Source organism: Limulus polyphemus, unplaced genomic scaffold (assembly GCF_000517525.1).
Source record: "Limulus polyphemus unplaced genomic scaffold, Limulus_polyphemus-2.1.2 Scaffold1159, whole genome shotgun sequence".
Lineage (NCBI taxonomy): Eukaryota > Metazoa > Arthropoda > Merostomata > Xiphosura > Limulidae > Limulus > Limulus polyphemus.
The window spans coordinates 222,702-238,410 of record NW_013666769.1 but is presented as its reverse complement, the minus strand read 5'-3'; the positions used below and the strand labels follow the sequence as shown (position 1 = coordinate 238,410).

The 15,709-nt window shown below is 32.0% G+C and overlaps 1 protein-coding gene across 1 annotated transcript in view; it reads right to left on the bottom strand.

Annotated features, from left to right (window-relative positions):
* LOC106462411 (vacuolar protein sorting-associated protein 13A-like) overlaps positions 1-15,709 on the bottom strand; it is a gene marked incomplete at its 3' end in the record, with an annotated part of 125,434 nt that overhangs the window by 89,955 nt on the left and 19,770 nt on the right. Inside the window, exons 5-11 of the mRNA XM_013922337.1 lie at positions 14,469-14,663; positions 9,574-9,632; positions 8,565-8,723; positions 6,805-6,900; positions 4,763-4,820; positions 4,187-4,308; positions 2,588-2,769 (exon numbers count right to left, since the gene is read on the bottom strand). Coding sequence (XP_013777791.1) covers positions 2,588-2,769; positions 4,187-4,308; positions 4,763-4,820; positions 6,805-6,900; positions 8,565-8,723; positions 9,574-9,632; positions 14,469-14,663 — 871 coding nt within the window. The remainder of the gene's footprint in view (positions 1-2,587; positions 2,770-4,186; positions 4,309-4,762; positions 4,821-6,804; positions 6,901-8,564; positions 8,724-9,573; positions 9,633-14,468; positions 14,664-15,709) is intronic.

The window sequence follows — 15,709 nt, the reverse complement described above, 5'->3', positions numbered from 1 at the left end:
AGAGAAAGTAACAGAAAATACAGAACCTTCCCTGGGAGGTCCCCTCACCACGTACAGGAATCCACATCGAGGGGCCAGGAGGAAAGAAGTGGAGATAAGACCAATAACAAAAGACCTGCTACGGTATTGAGAGATAAAGACAGTGGAAGAACAACAAGAATGGGACAAGAAGAATTCCACAAAATCAGAAAGTCTGGCCTGACATGAGAAGAATCAGGCAAATTCTACATGTAAGGATGAAGGTAAAATATTCCAAGATGAAGAAGGGATGTGTGAGGATGAAGGAGGATGATTAGGGAGATCCAACAATAAGACCCGATAAGGAAAATAATGAGGAAAGTTGAGGAGAAGAGAGGTTCATATATGAGGACAATGGGCCCCAAATAAAGAAACCCTTTGGTCTGCAAGGTCCACTATAGGAGACACATGAGTGTATGCTCCGAAAGAATGAGGAGTTTCAGGGAATGTAGTGCCCCCCATAAGTGAAAGAACCTCTCATGCAGGAAGAGAATTAGAAGTGTAAAACTTGATTACTAGATATACCATAGCTTGCAAGTGATGAAGAGAAGACTGAACTTGGTGGAGACAAGAGATAAAGAAAACACCCAAAAGTCTCAAACATTGAGTGGGTAAGAGAAATGACTTAGATCACAGGATAAATCCCCCCTACAACCAAATCACCTGTAAAAGATGGGATGTGGGAGAACAGAAAACCATCTGAGAATGGGCCAACTTAAGTAAATAGTACAACAAAAGAAATGCGAATCCCAGGTTATGAATATGGTGAGTAAAGACCCTCATGATACCAATGAATATAAAAGGGTCCAATGTTAAGTTGAAAGAAAGAGAAAGGAATGGGAAGATGCAAATAAGATGGAGGATGAATTGAGAGTGATGTGTTTAAAAGGTGTCCAACACATTGGCCATGGCCAACTGCAGATCAGGTGAAATAAACCACAGATGAGGTTGGAGGCAAAAGAAAATAGACCAAGGTGGACAAATGAAAAACGAATGTTAGCAGAATATGAGACCAACAGCATTAGAAGAAATGGGTACCCACTGGATCATATATGTATGATGATCACTGACAAAAAGAGCAATAAACTAGACTTCTGGTAAAGAGGGGACAATAAAAAGAGAAAAGCCTGGAATCTGGAATGGGAAGGTCAGAAGTAGACTGATCTAGACAAAGAACATGAGTAAAAGGCAAGGCTGAGCAAGAAGAAAAAAATCTTGGAAGATATTGAGGACAAAAGTTTTATAATGTCAGTCCAGGTCACTAGGGAGAAAGGAATATCAGTGAAGATATTCTATCAAAGAAAAGAAAGGGGGCCAGATGAATAACAAGTACATAAGAAGAAGGAGGGAGTACAGTAAAGAGGAACATAACCTGACTCAACAAGTCCCAGCATCAAGGGAAAGAGGGACAGAGCAGAAGAAATGGAACAGGCCAAGCCAGCAAATAGATAGGAATGAATGTCTACAGAGACCTATCGGAAGCAAGAAGAAGTGTCTCAGATGAAAGGCAGAGTTAGGAGAGAGAATACAATAGGTTAAAGGGAAAAAGACAAAAATGTGCAAATGGGGAACCAGAAAGTGAAAAAGAAGGTAAGGGGCCCAATCCTCAAAATGGCAAAATAGATACTAAGGGTAGGAAATCAAGAAAGAGAAAGGATGAAAGTTTACATGTTGGGACACAAGGAGTCAGGAATGAGAGGGAGATAAGGAATTTGGATGTGAGAGGGGAGCTATAAGAGAAAGGAAATGGTATAAATCTTAATAATTAAAAATCCCCAAAAATCATAAATCATGGAGTAAAAAAAAGAAATAATAAAGAACACAAGCATAACTGAAACTGAGATCCAGAAAAAGACTGGAAGGTTAAGGTCAATTTCTCGAATGGTAAAGCACTACCCAAAACAATTCAGGTTAAAGTCATAGTCTAATAAATCATTTCCAACTGAGAAGAAGGAAATCTAGCTGATGGGACAGAAGTATGAGGCCCAATAAGTATGTGGTAATCCATGACATGTTAAACAACGGCTGCATTGACTCCAAAAGTTAAAGAGCCATGGTACAAGTAAGGCCTGAATGTGAACAATATTACTCACATAGGAAAAAGTACAAGTCATCATCACTTAAGAATTCATGATAAAAATTAAAGCATTTGAAACAAAAGCCAGAGAAAATGAAAATCAAAGTTTCATTAATGATGCAATTCTCAATAAACTGAACTCAGACAAGATATTTAAATGTGTCTGTTCAGTACAATGTCAAGGAGAAGACTAAGTTACCATAAGTGCAAGTGCATAAGAGGAGTTATTGCTCATGGAAGTTGTGTTGCCCTCCTATTTGTGAAGAGCTTTGGTTACACCGTGCACCAGAGCAATTCATGTTAAATCTCATAAAATCAGATGGGAGTTGTATCAAGGTTTGTGGCATGCAAATCTCTCAGACAAACACAGAAGGAAGATAGCTAAACTGTGTGAAGAGGTGAGTTATTGTCTGGGAAACTTATATAAATTTGAGTTATATGTACAATATTTTCCTACAATAACATGAGTAAGACAAAGCCTATATCTAGTACCTGTGTTCCTGTATATGTTTCCATGAATAAGGTCTTATGGATGTCTGGACAATTGCTTTGTATGCATACTTCCACCACTGTTTAGCATGGCCCTCTAAAGGAACTCGTGGGTGATATTTCAAGTACTGCTGATTGATGAGCAACATTTGAAATGATTCAGCTAGGGTCAAAATTCCTAAGTACTGGAAGAAAATTGATGAACAAACTGATGATTTGTTCCACTGACCTGCCTGTTACATTACTAAGGAAGAGGCAAATATTATTCCTGAGTGTCAATGATTATTTTTTGTAATTTTCTATCCACTTTTTACACTTTGGGAAACATGAACAAATATGACTGGTACTGCTAAAAACCAACATGACACACAACAAACATTGAAATATCATAACTAACATCTATACCAGAAAATAGCTGAACTAAAAATAGTAATCCATGATCTCCAACTAAACAGTTACATAAAGATGAGGAAAAATTAGGAATCCATAGTTCCTAACTTACTGGATAACATAGAACCAAACTAAACCCAATAATATGTAAAGCCCAAACTGCATGGTAACACAGAGCTGAAGTAAAACTGGTATTTCATGATCTCGAATTTGAATAGCAAGAAAGAGCTGACAGAGTAATCCATAACATACAACTTTCTCTGTAACACCAAAAATGAACTACAGCAAATTATTTAAAGATTGAGGAAATTCATGTAAATTATCAATCTTCTCCTGCAAATGACAAAATAGTTCTACAGCTACAACCACATGATAAAAAGGCATCTGTCCCACACTTATAAAAGTTAATCATATTGACATGGATTGGAAAATGCCTAAAAATTTGATTGTTGGCAATTATTCAAAGAAAAATATTTATACAACAAGACTGTTAAATAATACAAAGCCAAAGGAGAGTGCATTTTGAAGCAATATCTTCATTGCCTCTCAAGGAAGTGAATATAATTCAAACAACTGTACATTTGAGACAGCAAAGGGCTAAAAAACTACACCCCATGCCAATCAGGACTAACACCCTCATTAACAAAGCATAAGATAAGGTTATAAAACAAACATCTACAACTCAGAAAACAATGCAATGAAGCTAGGTATATCTCCAGATATCATTAACAAGATAACACATAAGGATTTGGAGTTCATGAGAAATCACAAGCATTCAGCCACATCTTAAAATTAGCAGCTGCTTTCTTCAAAAAGATGGCAGAAGAAATTGAAATCATAGCATTCCCATTCAGCCGCATACATCAAATACCCTGATACAATTCCAATGGCCATGGTTTTCTTAAGCACACATTTGGAACTTGAAGATCTAAGAGAACAGCCAATTTATGGAAATCTACAAAAGATGAGCACAATAATGGTGACACAGCTATTCTCCAAAGAAGTCTGACCTCATGGCAACATTATTGCAAGACTACAGTTAAAAAGTAGGAGAAGCTGATAAACCATGAACACTAAAGTAAATAAATTCAACAGTAATGGTAGATCTAAGTTTATTGAAAAAAAAAATTAAGAAACTTTCACAGTACTTGTAACATGCACTGCATATCATAAATTTGAACAAACAATAATTTTACATTAGATACAACTTACTTGGTTACGAGACAACTGAGAAGCAGCATCTTGTAGAACAAAGTCAACTAACAATTTTGGAATTTTTGCTTCATTTGACTTGTTGAATATCATTTTCACTTTGGCAGAAATGGGTTTAACAACTGCAATTAATTTAGTTGAGCAAATTACTAATATAATTTTCATTACAAATACCTTAATTAAAGAAGTATTTAACAAATGCTGAACAATGAATAATTATTCAGTAAATTCCTTAGTATCATTAGTATTTACAGTATCAATTTAATTTAATGTTAAAGAAGTCTTTTTATACATATATCATTTTCTATAAAACCCTATAAATTGTAAATGTAATAGAACTGCAGAATGTGTATGTCTTGAAGACTTTAGAAATGAAAGACAATACTGGTCTAAATTAGATTTACATTCAGATTCTTTTTTTGTCAGTGACACTGAACCTTAACCACAAGTGATCTAACTTGATATAACACAGCTACAGTACTGTACAGTTGATATTAAAACATTCCTTTGTTTCACAAACTAACTAGAAAAAAACTAACAAATATTTTGGGCTATAAAAAAAATTAAATAACTTACTGAATTCAAATTCTTCCTGCTGAATACTAAATGTAGCAAGTCCTTTCTTTAAGGCATTCTAAATAAGAACAATGTTTAAATCAATTATCAGTTGAACAATAAAGAATCGTAGAACAAAAATGTAAAAGCACTAATTCACACTGCTATATAGTTATGCAAGTTCAATCTTCATGTCTTAGAAACCAAACATTTCTTTACCATAAGAAGAATCCAATACTCACCAATTCCAAAATATTCTGCAGTTTTGTCATGAAAACAAGGATGAGAAATTTATTATCTCTTAGTACCTTTTGAAAGTTAAATTGAATGAACAAAGCTTGTAAATGCCACTGTCAGGACGTTGCCATGTCAAACATAAGCAACTTGTTACGAAAACAAATATTGTAAATTCTATATAATACTTTACCCTACATTTAAACTGTTGCTTTTCTACATAGCACAAATCTCTTCTGTCATATCTACAATTCAAACAGTATGTTAAAAAATTAAAACATCACAACAAAACATTCACATGATTAAGCACTGTAAAAGTAGATAGCATGGAAAGAAACAAACTTAAATACATATAACACATATACAAAAAATAAAAAGTAGTTACTAATTAATAATTATATTCAGGTGATAATATAGGCTACTAACAAGGATGATTGATATCCAATGGCTGCAACCTTACCATAAGTACTTAAAATAATTACTAGTTTATACAAAAATCCTTACACAATACCTATTAATCTACATTAATCATCTTCAATGGGTAAAATGTTTCCCTCATGGGAAAGTAACTTTTTTTTTTTGTTCATTTTCCCTCACATTTCAATGATTTCCCTTGAAAGACATGACTGCAAGAAATCAATTAAGAAAATTAAATTCACTTGAACTAATTAAAATTTTCCTCTATTTTGATCAAAAAATAACATATAAACCTAGTAAAATGATAAAATTATTTATTTGCCTAGAAATGGAAACAAACTTAAAAAATCATCCCAAGATTAACATTAAAGATGGCCACTCACACAGTGTGTTTCCATGCTCTGCCAAACTGCATATATCTATCTCTTCGTAGGAAAAAAGGACAAATTTTTGAACAATATACCAGAGAATCAAAAAACAGGGTTATTATGGTTTGGAAAATCTCCATATAAGTGAGAGATATTGACATTTTGGTCTGATTTCCTGCAAATTTATGAAAAATGAGTGATAATTCGGTGATTTCTCATATGGAATATCAAGTTTTGCTGCTAATTTCCCCTAATGAAACTTGATTTCTTCAAGAAACTGAGAAAGCATAAATTTTGACCCCTGATCCTCTTACTGTAAATGAGGTATTTTTTGGCGAACTAAAATACTTTGACAAAAGGTTCAAAAATACACAGGAATAATAATTGCCAGGCAATATTCTAAACAATGTTCATTAAAAAAACTGTCATTTTATCTATATCACAAAATTTTTTATTAGGTATGATTCTGATGATAATTCCACAAAATACACAGGCAATATATATCATTTGGGCTGTACTACACTACATAGATGACAATTAATGTAACTTCTACTATTCATAAAGCTATAAGAAAATCAGGAATAAACATTCAAATAATTTAAAAAATCTCGAAAAATCTATTCATTCACTATGATTTTAAATATTTTAAAAATTTCCAATTTGTTTTCAATAATTTTGACAACCTTATGATTTTCAAACACCTACTGGTTCTGGTCCAAAGTTAAATTATATTATTTGTTTAACTTGAATTATCTTTAAATGCACTTTAAAATCATTATTTACAGTTTACATCTAAATATACTGAGCATTTTAATGTAGTTTTTTTCTATAATATCCAACTTTCCTGAAAGCATTGTTGAGTCATTGGATATACTGCATTGTTGCACTGTGTTTTGTTTTCTGTAATGTAATGTGAAATTTGTAAATATGAGAACAGTAAACATTCAGTAACTTATTTTTTAATGTGGAATTATGATAATAATTTTTATAATGATTTCAAGCCTCCAGTCTCCACTAACACAACTTAAAGAGGGTGACTCTTACCTTCCAGTTGTTATTATTACTGAGGAGGTTTCTGGCCCAGTTTTGAGGGTTACAGTTTGTATTCATATAAATGGAGAAAGACTCAAGCTTCAATAACTATAAATGAATTGTTAAATCATAAAGCATTACTAATTTTTAGCCAGAAAAGTAGTTTCATCATAAAAATACAATACAACTTCAAATGCAAAACAAATCAAATAAACAAGTTTTGTGGAATTAAACACTTTCACTTGGATGGGACTTTTATGAAAACTAATTGATATGCAACTTATGGTAAAACTGGCTAGAAGAATCATATAATGAATAATACTGTACAGCTTTTAATTCTATTTTTGTAAAGTTTGATGTACATATTCTTAAGTCAGCTTTACTTTAGATATAATTTTCTGTTCATAACTATAATAATAAATTCTTGTAATTAATTTAATTCAAATGTATTTTTAGTTAACTGTATGTAATGTTAAATATTACAATAAATTGAACATTTGGAGAACATCAATTATTATTAAACACTAAAGTTCAAATGAATTAAAAAAACAAGTTAACTGACTCAATTCTCTCAATTTTTATCTTATTAATAAATCATATACACTATACTACCAATACTTTATATGTTTTGTCTCATCTAATAGTCTAAAAATCAAATCAATGCAAATTTGTCTAGAGAAAACAAATAAAAAGAGCACTTACTTTGTAGAAGTATTTAAAGAAAAGCCTGTGTACTTCAAACACTCTTTCCAATACAAGCTTCATTATAACCCAAATAAATTAAGCTAAACTGTCTACATGAAACTTTATAAAATCACAGAAAAACTGTGAGTAAAACTTTAACTAAACTAACTTCAAGTTTTATTTTTAGCTGCTGAGGATTTCTTCAAATTAATACATACCAATTAAACATATTTTCAGTACTAGTTATAAACAACCATATAACACTAAATGGTTTATTTTTCTTTAGTAGGACACTCAACATTTTGATTTACAGCTTCTTCTGGAGCTTTCCACTAAAACAAACTGTAAGTGACAATACAAAGCTTCAATTTGTTTAAATAATAAATTCTAATTGAATCTGTTGTGTGCAATTCTACAGCATGTATTTGACATATTAAGTAAGTAAAGTTTATGACCAAAAGAACTTTATGATTGAATTAATAAACTGCTACCCACAGTAAACAAACGTTCTATCTCAATTAAATATTAAAATAACAAAAGTTAAGATGCAAAACCCAAGATAAATCAACAGTGAAAAAGACATTTTTCAAAGATAAAAAAAAATATTACTTTCACAGTACATCTAATTGACAAAACTATCTCCAAAAACATAAAATGTATAATCAGCTTATCTGAATGGTTGATTAAAGTTATAGAATGGCCAGGTCCAACTCTCTAAAGCCAGCTTTCAAACTCTCAGTACACTACTGTACAATGCAGTAAAGCTAAATGTCTTTACTACAGGCAACAGTTTATCATTTCAACAATACAACTCTTTCACCAATAAGCTTTATTACTTTATAATATGTCAGATGCATGCTGTAGAAATGCATGCTATAGATCCAATTAGAATTTATTACTTAAAGCAATTGAAGCTTCATACTGTCAATTACAGTTTGAGTTTTAGTGGAACGATATGCACTACAGAAATTAAGTCATTATTTCAGAACTATCACTTTGGTAACAAATAATGCTCTAGTAGTAGAACAATATTTTTGACAGAGTAACATACTAAGTTTTTTCTTTTAAAAAAAGAAGTTGTAGAGTACCTTGAACAAGTTGGTTGCTGAGGAGTTGAGCTGAGTTGGTTTCCATCGATTATTTGTTGTTATGGCAGTTAGGCTCTGCAAGGCAACTCCACAAGAAATTGCTGCATTAGGATTACTAACTGAATCTTCATAGCGAATATGAATATTTTGTATTGATACCTACAAGAAAATAAACTTACATAAATACGTAGATACATATATACTCACAAATCATTTCATTGTTACAATTCTTAGTAAAATCTTCAGAAATTGTAATATAAAGAACTCAGCATTCATTGCTTAGTTGTAAGAAAGAAAAAAATGTTTTGCTGCAGTTATGTATGTAATGTGGGAATGTTTTCTTAACTCTTTAAACCCATAATTTTTTGCATGTTCTACCAGAATTGTTTTCATGATTTCTTAATAATTATCACCATACCTTATAAAACTTCCAGGTTTTAATTTTGTGAACAATAACATGGTTTCAACTAGTTTTCAGCCAAAGAGACATGTTATCAGACTCTGTCACATTCCAATGGGTAAATCAGAATTTTTGGCCAGATTCTGACAGCATCCACTCGAGTTTAAGGAGTTAAAGAATCTATATATGACACTTACACTAGATTTCCTCTTAACTTACTGTGAACAATTAAAAAAGTTCTCAAACTTTATAATGAAACTTTATCAAACTATACTAAAAACAGCCGAGTCTAAGACAGATTTCTACATCTGTCAAGTTAGTTATAAATATAAAGTGCCATTCTTTCAAATTTTACCTATAAATGCTGTCAAGTTTTAAAAGGGACATACAATCTTTAGATAAATTACATGAAACTTTTATCAAGATGCAAATGGATCAGGCTATATTTACAGATATTACCAGGTTTAAAGCAAGTAAAACATAAAAATGTACAGATGTTAATTTAAAAACTCTCAAGTTATGTAACTATAACACTGCTAAAATATTATACTTACCAAGTATTAAGTTTATGAAAACAAAATAAACATTTTATTGACATCTTATTCTTACCTGTACATTATTAATAATGGTGGCAGCCAAGTTTTCAAAGAAACCCCTTGGTTCATTACCTATTAAATATTTAGGTTTTTAAAATTTCATTATGAGTGAGACAGATAAACAAAATTTAAGCTTACGTTTCTAACCCTATCCAAAAGGATAATGAAATTCAAACAATTTGGAGGTTTTTGCTTCAGCAAAAGTACTTTCACTATTAGCTTTCTCAGAGAAATACTAGAAAAGAAATTTAAATATCACACAAAAAGAATATCTTGAGAATTAATTTAATAATGAGCTTATAATAGCATAAGTAGGTACCTAAATATAGGGTTAAAGGAAAAACTTATATCACCAACACCCATGTATCACAAATTTGTTTTAACAGTAAATATCAACCAATACAATACTTCAATTGTAATATAACAAAATTTATCAATAATAATTTCTATTATTTTGAACCTTACCCAGTACAGAATATCTCTCTATCATAAAGAAATGTCATGCAGTACTGTATAGATTATCATCTGCCACTATTTAAATCTTTCTAATGTTGAATTATCTTAACATGAAATGTCATCCATTGCAGACTTTCTTGAATATAAAACAATAACTACTGTACTATGTTTTTTAATATTAATATTAACTAATACTGATTATCTCTCAATATTATACTGAATTTCAGGACCTTCCCGAACATAAACAGCAGCTAAACCTGTTCTACAGCATTTAATACATAACACTTCATGCCACTATTGTAAAAAAGTATTAACTTGTATTATTTCTAGGGATCAGTCTGGTACCAGTATTCAATACATAAACAAACCACAAATAACATTATAAGCATTGCACACTGAAATTACAAAAAGTGAGAAATTTATATTGTTTATTGAACTTTCAGCCAAAACATTTTCCACAGATCTGTACAGAATTACTATGCTATATGTAATGCTTAAGCAAATGTAGAAGTAAGCTGACTAAGTTAGCCTTAACTACCAGTCTATTCCCTCTCAGAATGACCACATCTTGCTTCTTTGCAACAATGTAACAACACCCCTTAAGATTAGGCTACTGGGTAGTTGAGAAAGTGCTATGCAATTCCAGAAAAATAATATATATATTTTTATTTGCTGTTCCTCCCAAAATGCAAAAAATATTGCCCCATAATTCAATTCTTCAACTTTTACAAGCTTTATGTACCTCTAAAATTTCATTTGAAGGTAGGTACAGCTCCCCATAGGAGTAAATAGTCTTCCAAATAAGTGTCTAATAATAAGAGTAATCTTGAAACTTCAAAAACTAGGAAGAATTTTGGATAGAGAAAAAGATAAAATGGCAAAAATTGGGAAGGAGAAAACAAAAAGAAAAGAAAGGTAAAGGGGGAAAAGGAAACTAGGAAAAGAGAAAACATATATTAACTATTGGTTCCTGTTACTGAAGCCATGCTGTTATGGCACTGCTGTCAAATAATCAGATACACTGATTATCAGGGAAGAACTAAGAGCCTTGAATGAGGATACAGAAAAATCTGAATAGTTTCAGAAGAATATTTATCATTGGCTCTTCATGTGTTGAGTGACTTACTCTTATTAACTAAATAAAAAGGAAGCCCAGTTGTCTCGTACAAGTCTCCAGCTTTACACATTTTTTGCTGGTCTTGGTTCAAAAGCATTTGGTTTTGATTGTCATCTGCATGAGGTCTGTATCTTTTGTGTACTCCATTTTCCATTAGTTCAACTGCTTCTGCAATGTCTCATTCAGAAGGAGTCCAATAACTCCAAACATCCTTCTATTTATCTCAGCTTTGTACTTCTTTTTTAAATATAGTATGAAACTTGGATCAAGAAAATAACAGCTTATTCAATCAACTTCAGGTTGTCTATTCAGTTATTTACAAAATAGTGCTTAATCTGTTCTGTAAGCTTCTCCATCAAAACATACACAATCCATAAGTCTGTCAACTTCAACTTACACATTGAAGAATACTTTTATAACAAATATTTTCATATCATGTGTTGTGTAGCTAGATCCACTTACAGTGTCAATTCATTAGCCATAAAGAATGGATCAAGGGTATTCTATATATTCTCCAACATGGTCCAAACATCTGGAATGATTCCAACATTTTCTACTCATTTAGATTTTTGTCTAAGATGTTGTCAGCTGTTTCAGCAGCTGAACAATGTCTGATCAGTAACTCAGAACATTATCATCACCAAATATTCTATTTGTTACCTATGTCATGTTGGAGTCTATAACTATCATGTTTTTAGAGCTTGCAACAACTTAAGTTTTACCATTTGTGGTAATTCAAGGTTATAACCATCGATGGTTACGTGAGTTTTGCAAAATCAAGAGGCTTGTGGATCTAATAAGCAGTGATTTGTGTCAAATGTTGAAGTCAGAATAAAATTAAACAAACACTTTTTGTCGAAACAAAATACTATAAAATGAACTGACTGATTAGTAGAAATATTATGGAAGAATGCTGAATTTAAAAAAGTAAATTAATAAATTTGAAAGTACAATGTATTTAAGAATGAATAATGAACTGAAGAGAGTGAAATACACACAATCAGCAGTCCGAGGAATATTGTCAGATCAAGACTTCCACAGCTTGTCTTGACTCTTCTAGGATCAGAACTTAACTTTTTCTAAAATTCTTAAACCACCTTAACCATACATGTTTTCCTTGCAGCTGACAAATCAGAAAAAAATGCCAAAATAAAGAAATATCTCCGTTCCAGCTGCAAGATATCTCCAAAATAAACAGTCAATAAAAACATGATGCAACTATCCCATGAAACATTAGATAACTTCCTTGACTAATCAAGTTACAAAAAGTAACACCTGAGGCTTCAATTTTGCACACCATCTCAACCTCATTCAGTATGTTCTGAACTTAGAATAATGTTAGAATTTTGTAGATAATAAATATACACCACAGAAGAGCAAGAAATATACTACTTGCATATTATACACTTTTAATATGGAATGCTTAACTTGTCCCATAAATTTTCTATATTTCCACATTACACCAGATACTTCATCCATCAACTTCAGCTCCAGGCTCAAAATGAGAATGTAGTTCTCCATCTTTACCTCCACTATTCCAAGACTGTAATGTTATCTCTCTAGGTTTGTCCTGTTACTGTGATTATGATTCTGAAGTAATAGGTTTCTCCAACAAATTATCTGCCACATACAAATGTCATTATTATCCAGCTGCAATTTTTCCTTTTCAGTCCTCATATTTTACCATCACAAAACCAGCTGTTTATTCTTTCATCAACTTCTAGCAACACATACTACTTATTAAGTTCAGGTAATGACCAAACTCCAATCACTATATAGCTGTCACATTGTTCAACCCACTGTCATTTACCATAGAAAACAATTAGTTTTGAAGGCCAAATTCAGATCTTACATCTTTTAGAATTTCTTTTATAGGACTGGTGTATGAGCTCCCTAAAACTCTTTGTAGCTTAATACAATACATTAATATTTAAAATGAAGTCAGAATCTACAAAATAAGCTAAAACAAGTCTGTACAGATGTTGTGCTATCCTAGTAGAAAAATCCAGAATAATGAAACCACTGCTTTAATTTGCTGTTGTAGCTTTAAAGTCATTTATCTTCATTTTAGATAGTTTCTTAACATATTTAACAACAGTTTTAGAATTTGGCCTTTTATGACCTGGGGTTGTAGTCTGTAAAAATTGTTTCACACCAGCATGCTCAAACACAGAGAATGGTAACTCATCAATCAGTCATGTTTATCACAGCCTTGTTCAATTCTCATTCATGATGTGAACTTAGAGCTTGTTTCTCTTTTGTTTTTGTTTTCTAATGGATCTTGTTTCTCTGTTTAGATTTTGATAAGATGTAGACCTTTGAATGTTTTCTTAATCCTAAGGTAGGCCTACAACTAACACTCAATTACCTTCTTATAAAGCATCCATTCCCCTTCTATTTTAATGCAATAATCCCCCACACATATTACTTTTTTGTCCACATTTTCCTTAATGTTCAGCTTATACAGGTTGTGCAGCCATTGTTTAGTTTACTCAGTAATAATAATAATAATTCTATAGTTTGAAATATTTCCCAAATTAAAATTAAAATTGAGGGGCAAACATCTAAATCAGGATTAGCAGTTTGAATTCTTTATTACTTTATCCAAAACAAATGCTAAATGAAAATAAAATTATAAATTATAGTTTTTATGCTGTAGATGAACTGGGGTAAAGATCAGACAGAATTTTTTGAAACTTAAAGATGTAATTTGCTCTCACAAAAAACAGGATACCAGACTGAAAAGGGTTAAATAAAAATGGAATGATCTGGAGTTTTTCTTTTAAATACCTTTTAAAATACTTAAAATGATGAAATTGTTTACAGTCACATAAAAGCTAGAAAGTCAACATTACAACTATGGATAATATTGTTTTTCAATTTATTGATAACTTTAAACTAATTACCACACTAGTTACTCACACTAATCCAAGTTAGCTTGCATTATCATAGCTAAAAGTTAGTAAACTTACACTGTCAAAATTCAATAGAAATGCATGCTACCACAAGTCAAAATGAACCTAAACTAACCCACATTAGCACCAAGTCACACTAACCCACATTACCATCAAGTCAACCTGACCAACATTACTATCAAATCACACTAACTCACGTTACTTTGAAGTCACATTAACTCATGTAAACATCAGCATATTATACAAAGTTCAAAATGTGTAACAATATACAAAGTTTAGATCATATTATTGTATTCAAAGTTAACATCAAGTCACATTAAATCAAATTTGTATAAAATTCAATTAAGTTGGAAATAAATCACATCAGCATAAGGCAGCAAATAGTCACAGAAACTAAGGTTAACAACAAAATACACTCACCCAAATTAGCATCAAGTGTAGGATCTTGAAGGTCATCCAGATGTTTCTGCTTCCATGCTTGCATGAGTAGTCTCTGCTTCTCTGGGTCATAGTCTTTGTTTGTAACAGGTCCAGCAAGAACTAATATATCTTCTATATGAACCAATACAGGTTCTGAATAGAGGCCTGTCCACGGAATGTCTATTGAAATTTTTCCTGTATAAAGAAATATCTATACAGTATTGGAAATTATTATATTTCTTCAGTAGCAGCAGAGAAACTGACCAGGTTTTGAGTCATACAACTCTTGAGTACAGAGAACCAACAGAAAAGTTGTTGAAACATAATTAATTTGTGGCAGAGGACCAGTAGGTTAGTTGTTGAAACATATTGCAGATTTTAGTGCTAGTGAAGCAACACAATATACAACACAATACATTAGTCACTGAAGACCAATATATCATTATTCTCTGATAATAAACCAACTAAAACTATACTGAAACATCAAAAAATTCTTTAACAGTGAAAGACCAACAGAAAACTACTGAAAGTGGATGAAACATAACACATTTATCAAGAGAATAAAGAAAACCACAACAAAACATTAAATGCCATAGTTTCTGTTGAATCATAATACAGGTCTTTACAGAATGGCAGTAGATCAGTTATTGGTACATGTAATTATTTCAACACAAGACCATGGCAAGCTTCTGGTAGTACACTGGGTGGTCACAAGTAAATACACACCTAATTTTTCATCATTTAACTGATTTACGCTAACTAATTTGTGTTCACAGAGCACTATATAAATGAAAATGGTCCGCACACTAATTAGCTACAACATGCCTAGAACTCAAGGTTCTCTCGAATTGTCAGATTTTGTTAGAGGAAGGATAGTTGGTCAAGCAGATGGTGGAATAAGTCAGCGGCAAATTTCGCAGAATTTAGGAATCCCGCTTTCGACGGTCAACAAAATCATCGTGCAGTTCAGGAAACACGGCAAGGAAACAACTGAGCAGTGTCCGGGTCGTCCTGGTCCATCGGAGAAGACAAAAAGGGCTGTCAAGAGGAGCATCGAAATGGATCCCAGATTAACGACTGCAGAAGTGGCTAAAGTTGGTGGGATGAGCCCGAAATCTGTTCAACGGATTCTCCACAGATTGGGTTATCGTTGCAGAGCAGTTAGACAGAAGCCCTTATTAAGACCTGCCAACATAGTCAGACGAAAGAAGTTGGCGAGTGATATGATGACCAAGCCTCTG